Source organism: Centroberyx gerrardi, chromosome 5 (assembly GCF_048128805.1).
Source record: "Centroberyx gerrardi isolate f3 chromosome 5, fCenGer3.hap1.cur.20231027, whole genome shotgun sequence".
NCBI classification, from domain to species: domain Eukaryota; kingdom Metazoa; phylum Chordata; class Actinopteri; order Beryciformes; family Berycidae; genus Centroberyx; species Centroberyx gerrardi.
In genome coordinates, this window is record NC_136001.1 from 22,678,792 (window position 1) to 22,689,298 (window position 10,507).

General features: G+C 40.2%; 1 protein-coding gene across 1 annotated transcript; it reads left to right on the forward strand.

Moving 5' to 3' along the window:
* The first annotated feature begins 1,517 nt into the window (after positions 1-1,517).
* On the forward strand, positions 1,518-4,872 carry il19l (interleukin 19 like). Its single transcript, XM_071911016.2, has 6 exons — positions 1,518-1,554; positions 2,476-2,652; positions 3,263-3,325; positions 3,524-3,676; positions 3,757-3,819; positions 4,573-4,872. Exons 2-6 carry the CDS (start codon positions 2,500-2,502, stop codon positions 4,663-4,665), a joined length of 525 nt encoding a protein of 174 aa, XP_071767117.1. The 5' UTR covers positions 1,518-1,554; positions 2,476-2,499; the 3' UTR covers positions 4,666-4,872.
* Positions 4,873-10,507: the final 5,635 nt, after the last annotated feature.

Below are 10,507 nucleotides of genomic sequence, written 5' to 3' on the forward strand. Positions count from 1 at the left end.
GATATGCTAAAGTGCTAAAGCTTTGAGACAATATCAGGAAGAAATATTTTGTACATTCAGTATTTTAAAGTGGAAGAATAGGGGCCTGTGAAGAGGAAACATCAGTGCTCCGAAGTGTCTTTTAGTCCAGTGACAGTTGCCAGCAGCGGACGATGCCAAGGATTGAGAAATGTGGATCCTCAGAGGAAGTTTTCATGTTCATAAAGCGCTGTGACGACCTCTAGTGGTTGGAAAGAAACACTAAGCATTCCACAGAGGGGAAGAGCTGTCACCTGACAGGCTCTGACATATTTTACTTCCTAGAGGGAAGTGTGGAACCTTTGCAGTTGCATAATTATTGCAGCATTATTATAAATGCTAAAAGCAATTAATACTACTCCTTGAATACAGGTCATTCCTGTTCCTTTGGACTTCCTTCATCACAATTCTTTCCATTACAAGTACATTTTCACCAGTTACCAAAAAGTTTACCTGTGCCGACAAGCTTGTCAGGTAAGTATTTCCAATAAGGACCTGTCTGACAGGAGTGAACTCACCGCCAGTGAGAGTGTGCCTCAGGAAGAGGAGAAGGAAGTATAGAGGAATCTCTCACATTGTGCTGATGTTCTGTTTCTGCTGTACAATGTAGAAATAATGCAGCATTTGAGAACAGAGATGGAAACAACAGCTGGAAGTGATTTCAGCAGTGAAGAAGAGGCCCCCGGTCAGAAGCCCATCACAAAACAAAAACAATTTGTTTCCAGTGGAAACCCGCTCGAAGCAAATCTGATCTCTTTCTCACTAAAAGCCAGACCAACACGGACTAAAAGACTATATTTTAAACATGTTCATCTTGCGTAGTTCATGCCTTTCCAGACTTACAGGTTTATAGGTTTTAAACCAAAAACATATAAAGGGTTTTGTTCCAAAATGAGATCGTTTGAAAAAAGAGACACCTAAAATGATTGACAGCAAAAGATTAAAGCAGATTGTGATACATTTATAATTAATGCTACTATATTTTAAAGATATTGAATGATGAACTTCAGGATTTTGCATTGAAAATCTTCATATATTGAAATTCCACCTGAACCTAGTTTTATTGTGAATGACATGGTGACATAAAGAAAAAGTAAAGAAACATAAAGAAAACATAGTGTTTTAGAAAAAGCCTAGTGCTTTATGATGAGGAACGCACAACAAGACAATAACACACAGAATGAAGGCACTGTAAGGAATGATTGACTGGAAAATTATAATAAAGCACACTGCTGTACCTGTGAAGGTGTTTCTCTACAATGACAACATCACATCAGCAAACAGGAAAGCTTTGATCATTCCTTTTCCCTTTCTTTAAATCAGTTATTGAGACGTCATTTGGCAATTCCTTTAATTGCAACACACTTCCTCCTCCTGTAAACCAATTAGCATACGTGTGTGTGCGTGTGTGTGCGTGTCTGTCAAACCTGTGCAATACCTGTCAAAATCCCCCTCTCTCCACTATAAGAAGAGACAGCATGGATACACAGAGACACATCTTTCCCAGGACTCTTCCTCTGAGTAAAGGACATACAGGTGAGTCTACACACAAGCTGTGCTGGTGCAGGTTTGGGTCACAGTGATGGGTGATGGGTGATGGGTGATGGTCAAGTACCTGAACGTCTCGACTTATCATATTTTGCTTTGAATTTTAAAACAAAACATAACAGCATTTCCCCTGGCTTCAACTTATGAAATAGACTGATGCCATATATGTGTTTGAGTACAAACGTTTTTTAAGTGCTTTCCAATATTGAGTACTTTTCTACATATAGAAATCTCTGTAATTCAATGAATCCTTTCAATTAACAGGGTCTTGGCTTATGAAATGTAAACATACCGTAGTAGAGGTGTGATGTATGAGTACAAAATTTTGAGCACTCACCAATATCAAATACTTACAGTACTTTTCTACATAATCTAATTGACTCTCTGTAAGTGACCTTTCAATTAAGAGGATCTTAATTGAAATGTACCAATAGAGGCGTGATGAAGGAAATGATATGAGAAAATCAGTTTGTTTTATTATTTTCATTCATTATGTCTGTTTAGTGTCTTAGATTTGGAGAGATGAGGTTCTTCTGAATTGGTCAAATTGATCACTATCACAGCTTATTGTCTGAGACACGTCATCTTAAAGCATTATTTTTCAATGTATGACTTAACATCATATCAGTGACACTGCATTCCACAGGAACTTCATATCTCCAATATTGCTTTTTTCACAATGTCTTCCACTCATAGAAAATGCTGAGATCAAACCAAAGCATTGATAACACATCGAAAAATGTTGAAATTGCATTGGCCTGAATGGGGAATGAACCAATTTACATGTTTTTTGCAGCGGGAATACCCAGTATATCATAACATACAGTACATTAAAAACAGACTAGTTCTAATTAAAAGTGAAAATATCAGAGGTGAGTGAATGAATATGAACAAGGTGTTTTCTGTTAGTTTTCCCTCCAGATTGCCATAGTGATGAAGATGTTCAGCTGCTCCCTCTGCCTGCTGCTCCTGTTGAGCTGTCTGGCTGAACTTGTGGACAGTCGCAGGCTGCATCTGGGCAGCTGCACTGTCAGTGTTCACACACACGAGCTACGCCAATATTATGCTGACATACGGCCAAATGCGGTGAGTTTAAAACATGCAAATACCCACACCCATACACACACCCAGGCACACACACAACCACAAACTCAACACCAACAAACCTTATCAATCACAATATCCAAACATTCAAATACAGACAATCCCTTCTCTCCAACACAAACACAACACTGCAAAGTCATTTAGTCTCATATTCAACCTTCAAATCTTATTTTTCTTAAACCAAGAGAAAAATTCTGCCAATGAGGTGAGATAACTCCATTGTTTCCAATGCAGTTTCATTTGTTTCAGGAATTTTCTAGAAATGTGCGTCAATATCTTGAAACAAGTCAGGAAAAGGCAGATCACTGCACTACTATCAAGAAAATGACACTTCTACAAGTTGATTTGCATTGGAAGTGAAATTATCTAACACCATTGGAAGATTTCTTCACTTGTTTTAAGAAAATTATGATTTGAGGACTCGAGAATCGACTAAATGACTTGTTAAGATGGAGATTTTTTGCAGTGAAAAAAGAGAACATGCAAATTCAAACAGCACATTCTGTTCACAACACATACTTTGGGTTGGAAACTTGCCCACTTCACATATGAGAGGTTCACTCTTTTTCTTCTGTGGTCTTTAAACATGCAGATAGCAGGGGACAGTGAGATGGCAGTGAAACTTCTGCAGAGACCAGTGATGAAGGGCGTTCAGGTGAGAACTTGTTTTGTCTGTGCATGTAGTGATGGTTATGTGCTTTCCATCCAATCTTTTTGTTTCAAAAATGTAATATTTTTTTCTCTGCCTTGAGCTAAAGGCTGCATAAAGCTGGTGTATATATGTGTGTATGCAATATGTATGTGTGTATGAGTGTGTGTATGTGTAAACTGACCTTCAGTGTGTGTCTGGCAGGACGGGGAGACGTGTTGTTTCTTGCGCCTCCTGCTGCGTTTCTACGTTGAGAGAGTGTTCAGCAGCTACAGCTCCACTCAGGCAGCACACCAGCGCTCTGCCAGCGCCCTGGCCAACGCTTTCCTCAGCATCAGGAGAGACCTGCGACTGTGTGTGAGTCAGCTGCTCAGTGACGAGATGCACATCGTGTAAAAGTATCCAGTACACTGCATTAACTGTGTTCTGTTGTTCAGCACTGCCACTGTGGAGAGGAAACCCAGAGAACAATAGACTCCCTGCATGCTGAGTTCATTAAGGTGTGTAGTATATAAAAAATCCACCTGTCTACCCAACACACACAGCATCCACATCCCCACTCTGAACTGTAGAGGGTGCTGAGGAGCAAAACCCTTTTTTTTTATTTATATATATATATATATTTTTAAAGCTTTTAAATTATTTTTTTAGTAGGGAATCTTGAAAAATAAGAAAAGAAAAAAAATATGAGAGGTTTTGTTCCAAAATGAAATATATTTATTTTGAAAAAAAAAAGTTGTTGCCTGAACGTCATTTGAAAAGAAGGCATAAAAATACATACTCAAAAATGTGGCTATTTTGTAATTAAAGGTCTAGTAACTTCAATATTATTCTATAATGAGTTTTACTTTGATGGCAGTGATCATATTCTAGGAACCTGTCAATTGTTTTCAAAAAGTGGATATCTGATTTTGGAATGAAACTCCTGATATATGAAAAAATAGGCAACAAAAGAAGAACTTTTGCCAGACTTCATTGTCACAAATGAAGAAAGCTATTAGTGTTTCAGAATACTGAATCTTTTAGGATGATTTATGGAAAACATAAGGCCCCTAACTAAATGATAACTGATGATGTGAGTCCCCACACAAACACCCACACCCCAACTTACATTCACCTTACACACCTTACACCCTACACACACACATTCACAAACAAGACAAAGCTAATAGAAAATTGCTGTTATACAGTTATGTTTATCATCCAACCCATCTTCCTCTTTCATTAATTTCTCTCTCTGTCCTCCTGAGCAGCTGGACTCAAAGCAGGCAGCACTGAAGGCTGTGGGAGAACTGGACACTCTACTGGACTGGGTGGAGGGACTGAGCCTGACCTCACGCGCATGATCACACACACACACATACACACACACACACACACATGATCACACACACACACACACACAACGCCCAAGTGCCTGCAGTTGATGAATCTCTTACATTCAAAGATCTTATTACAAGTTTATTAATTTCATTACTGTGCCATTGTGCTTTGCTCTAGTTTGCGCATGAATTAACTCAATCTGTTTGTTATCCACTGATATGTGGACTGAATTGTATGATACAATATTTATAATTAATGCTACTTAATGTAAATGTTTATATATTTATATCTATTAAAAATAGAAAAACTTAAAAGGTGTTGTATGTGTGTTGATTTTGTAACATTATTATATACAGATTCTACACATTTTAAATTAAATTTAAAACAAAGTTTAAATTCAACTGACTGAGGAATACAAAATGGTACTGACTTGTACCAGTTTAGTTGGTATTATGGTCTCTTCCTCACCCCCCTCTGATGTGACAGTGACCGTTCCACATCACCATCTAGTGGTGAGCAATGAAAACACAGTGGCTTTATCCAGTATAGGGGAGCAAAGGATGATTTAGTACCACAGTCCATCATCATCACCATCATCATCATCATCAGCAGCAGCAGCAGCAGCAGCAGCTGATGTTTGAGCATGATGTTTGGTCAGTTATATCTGTGGCTGTTTTCATTTCTTCATACACAGCAGGTTCTATATTGCTTAGGAAAGGACTAAAATAACTTATGAATAAAATTGATGAAACTATGATTCATCATCTGAAATGACATTGAGAAACTGCATGAATTTTACTTTCACTAATTCAGCATTCAGATGTTTAACCATGGGAAAATATGAGCTGTCACAACAGGCAGTGCTTACATAAGTGCGGTTAACACCATCCAAGGCAGATAAGCAGATGTCCATATGCAGGCATGTGCTTACGCACTTGCACAGAAAAACGCAAAAACACAGTACTTAGAATGAAGGATCACATACTGGTTACAGTATTATAATGGAGCATATAGATCATTGATTGAAATAGATGGCATATGCTGGGTCTTAACTTCAATGTCCAGTTCAAATTAGGGGCCATGTATAAAGGAAATTTTAGAGTTGCATTGTCTCCTGGAGGATGCTGGCTCAGCAAATGGACAGGGCGACTTAGTTTCAGGTTACAGCACTGCACTGCACCGCATTTGGCTTGTTCAGCTCTGAATAGAAAATAAAGTTTCTGAGGAAGTAGCTTCTCTCATTCTCTTTCTGTCTGAGTTAGGTCACTGATTTACAAACTACATGCGGTCAGCTGGAGGAAAAATTAGTCCATTTTTCACTCCTAAAGCAGGACTGATTTTGAAAAAGGCTCTCTCTCCCTAAGATCCACCACAGTAGTGCAGTTGTTGTGGTATGCTAACTAGAGGGTAGCTAACAGTCAACATGGAGGGTCAACACAGTGCAGCAGAGCCCTGGGAAAGAGGCTGGCTGTCAGCAATGTGTTTCACAATGAGAGTTCATCTGGAGTACAAAAGGGCTGTGAACTGTAATGGTGCAAGTCACTCACAGGACACATTCAAAATTCAAAGACCATTGCCTTTTTCCATGTTCTGTACAATCCACAGCCGGATCCTCCGCCCGCCCGGACGTCATACCTCCAATGAATATGTGTGTGTGTGTTTGTGTGTTGTGTGTGTGTGTGCGAAGGGGTGGGTTGTGGTGGGGGGGTAACCCTGTGTCAGTGACCCTGTGACACTGTGGGTTACACTGCATACACATAACAGCTTCCTATTCTCTTGACTATGTGTTTGTAGGTTAGTCGTGAGTCACCTGATCAGTCCAACGCTGGCTAAAAAAGAATGATGACTTTATGATTCTTTGGTAGGCCTATATTTGTGCACTTAAGACAAAGACACACACGCACACGCACATGCACACGCACACGCACACACACAGACGACCGGTATGAAAGTGAAACAGCAGGTGAGGTGTGGTGAATCTGTTTGAAAATACAGATGAATTTCCTCTAAAGGAGACAGTTGCAAATATACAGCCATGCAGACACCAATATGCACAAGATGTGACGCATAATGTGGTAACCATGTAAAGTTATAACTATACGGTGCAAATCATTTGGCCTGAGTGAAGCAAACCACAGAGTCAGATACAGACAGCTACAGAAAGCTACCACCATCCACATATAAACATGCTGACCAGGATAGAATCAAAGTTAAATTTGTGGTTAATTTGCTACATAGAGGCTCTTCCACCGTGATTCATGTGTCATTTCTCGAGTCCCTCTACCGTACCAGAAAAGCAGGATTCAGCATCATCACATTAAGGTTAAGACGATGTAAAACTACATGTAACATTGCAACACAGGTTTGATTCAACTGGATATAATAACAAAAGCTAGAGTCCAGGTTGTGTGCTACAGCAATTGTTGACTGCAGATTCTTAGCATTGGTAAGTGACGACATCAGAAACTGATAGTTTAGGTAGGTTAAAGGGACAAGACTAGAGAGAACAAAGAGACACCCTCACCACATCACATCAGCTCCAGCGCAGAAAACACTCTGCTGACTCCTAAACTCAGTGATCGACAACATACCGTCACTCGGAAGATAAGATTTAACTGATTCAACTTTGGCCCCATTTCAAAGGTGCTGATAAGCAGTGTGAGATGGAGAGGGGCGTTGGTTCCTGGTAGTAATGATGATGTGATCAGCATAAGCATGTAGAGGAATACCTGTGGGTTAAGTTAGACTATAATGGGTAAAGTGCACAATGAGCATTCAACTGGCTGATAAGCTTCCCACTTGTCTCTCTAAATATCAGACTGCTATTGTATGAAACATCTCCATATTCTTAAGTACCATTTTGCCATTGAGTCAGCGCTCTCTCTAGCTCACATACGTATGACCTCAAATCAATCATCATTAGTTTCAGTAATACTAGCACGTCAGAAAAACATACACACAACAAGAATAGAAGAATCGCACACCCACCTATTCTCATTCCCTCTGAACACTATAACTATTCACGCTTCAAACAAAAAAAACAGCTGCCATTCAATGAACCTGACAAATGAGTGCGATCAAACAGGTTACTTTTGTTTCACCTTGCTGCTGATGGTAAAATGAATGCACGTAAAGCTAGAGAACAAACTGTTGGTCTGTGTGACTTTCTTTCTTTGACAGTGGTTGTGATTGATTTGCCTCAGCAGGTGCTACAGACTTTGCTGAAAGCAAAAGATCACCAGTTAAAAGTGAATTGCTCTCTTGTGATGGCAGACTGAATTAGTACATCTAAACACACTGTTGCATCGTCAACACATTAACAGTAGTTCTGTGAAAGATTCACACTTCTGCGACACCCAGCTTGATCCAGTGTTCCCTTGCATGTGAAGGACGGCTGTCTCATGGATGGATCTCATGTTTTAACCACATCTCTTGCAGTAACTGCCCTCCCCCTCTCTAAAAACCTTTCCCCATGTTGGATATAAAGGACATCAGATCAGGCCAGAGTATGCACTTGCTCCTCGGCCAAGTCTTGCCAACAAGATTTTTTTTGCTCTTACACTCAGAGGTCATAAGACCAGGTCTCATCTGGGTCCATTGAGGCAGCAGCAGCATTTTTCACTCCAGCTCAGAGGTCCATCTCTTCTCTCCTCAGCAGCCTGCCAGTCCAGGACCACAAGACTCCAGCATGACTCCCCTCTCTCTGCTCTGACTCTGTTGTCTTTTCATGCGAATACCTGGTGCAGTCCCGTGTGCAATAACCAGTGCTGCCGCTTCGTGGAGGGCTTCCCTGTCCGGCTCAGGAAGCTGCGAGAGGACTTTTCCCTGATCAAAGATTACTACGTAAGTAAAGATGAATTGGACACAGCGCTGCTAGACCAAAGCGGGAGAATTAACTTTAAAGTAAGTATCTCTAAACTCTCAGTGAAGATCATTCATTATTTTAAGTCCTGTGGTGCTGAACAGATGGGCTGAAATTAGTCATGAACTAACTCTGACTTTCTTTCTTTGACAGTGGTTGTGATTGATTTGCCTAAACAGGTGCTACAGACTTTGCTGAAAGCTAAAAATTACCAGTTAAAAGTGAATTGTCTTTTATTTGTGTTTCTAACATCTTAATATGTATTAAGATGTTAGATGTTCTTATTAATAAGTCTCTAATGGTTCATTATGAAGAAACATCTCAGAAATGTATCATCAATCTGTGAGTGTAGCATCTAATGAGATATCATCCTGCTCTTATTTGTCTCGAGCACTTCTTACACTTAATGCAGATGTATATTCTCATGTGTATCCCTTTATTGCTCCTAAGGGGGGTTTAGGAGAAATAATTCAGATATCAGTGATCCTAAATTAATACAGCATTGAGATATGCTATATTTATCCAGAGATAAAGAAAAGGTGATGTTAAGCAACAGATCTTTCCAAACGGCAGACTTGAGGTTATTACTCAGCAGTCTCACTGGTCAGATCTGGTACGTTCTGGTCGGTCATGAGCTGCGTACAGGAGAGGACCACACTGACTAAAAGCTAAACATCAGATACTTTACTTGAGAAAATAACAATGTGATACACAATGACACATCTGATCACTATACAAATGACACATCAATAGATTGAACAACAGCAGCAAAAATGCAACTGCACTGTCAGTGTTCAGCTGGATGCATGAATCATAGAGGTAAATGCATGCGCACACACACACACACACACACACACACACACACACACACACACCACACTCACAGAATTTATAAGAACTGCTGACTCAGTAGTAGTATTACTTGCATTAGAGTACGTATCCTGTGATCACTAATCACTAAATCATGTTCTCTCAATCAGCGTATCCCGAACAATTCTCAAAATCCCAGTATTACTCAAAACAAATGGGTACAGACTGCAGACTGCAGAGGAACAGTGGCGGCGGATGGGTGGACATTCCATGGACCAGAAATTGCACGGGGGGGTAAACACCGCATGCTGGTGCAGCCACTACGAGCCCCTAACCACTTCTCTCTGTGTTTTCTCCCTCTTTATGTCTTCCTCTTATGCCACCTCACCCTCTGTCTGGTCACACATGTGCAAACCCCACCGACTTTGTGCTCTATGGTGAAGAAAACTGAATCTCTAGAAAGAGCACAGACAGGCTGGTCACTAACTCACAGCAAAGGAAAGAGGAGACAAATACACCTTCCTTTACCCCCCGTCTCTCTTATTACGCATCTCTGACATATAGAGGGACCAGGGTCTGTATCACACCCTGATCCAAATTGTTATGTCTTTGCTTTGCCACTGTCCAGTTGTTTACTAGTGTAACCTTAATTGTGTAATAAAATTAATCTTATTCTCTTTATTGTTATTACATTTTTGTTATTACATTGCTATTATTGTGGATAAGAAGAAAAAAACAATGCATAACCATTAAGAGGCTTCCTATAGAATTATTTTCTAGCAGATACACTTGTCATTACCATGAAATCTTACTTCTATTTTGATTCACAGTAGTGCCAGCCCATCTGGGAGGGGAATGTGTAATGTATGATTTCTCACAAATTTTCCTTTACATGTGAAGGACGGCTGTCTCATGGATGGATTTTTAACCCCATCTCTTCCAGTAACTGCCCTCCCCCTCTCTAAAAATCTTTCCCCATGTTGGATATAAAGGACATCAGATCAGGCCAGAGTATGCACTTGCTCCTCGGCCAAGTCTTGCCAAGAAGATTTTTTTTGCTCTTTCACTCAGAGGTCATAAGACCAGGTCTCATCTGGGTCCATTGAGGCAGCAGCAGCATTTTTCACTCCAGCTCAGAGGTCCATCTCTTCTCTCCACAGCAGCCTGCCAGTCCAGGACCACAAGACTCCAGC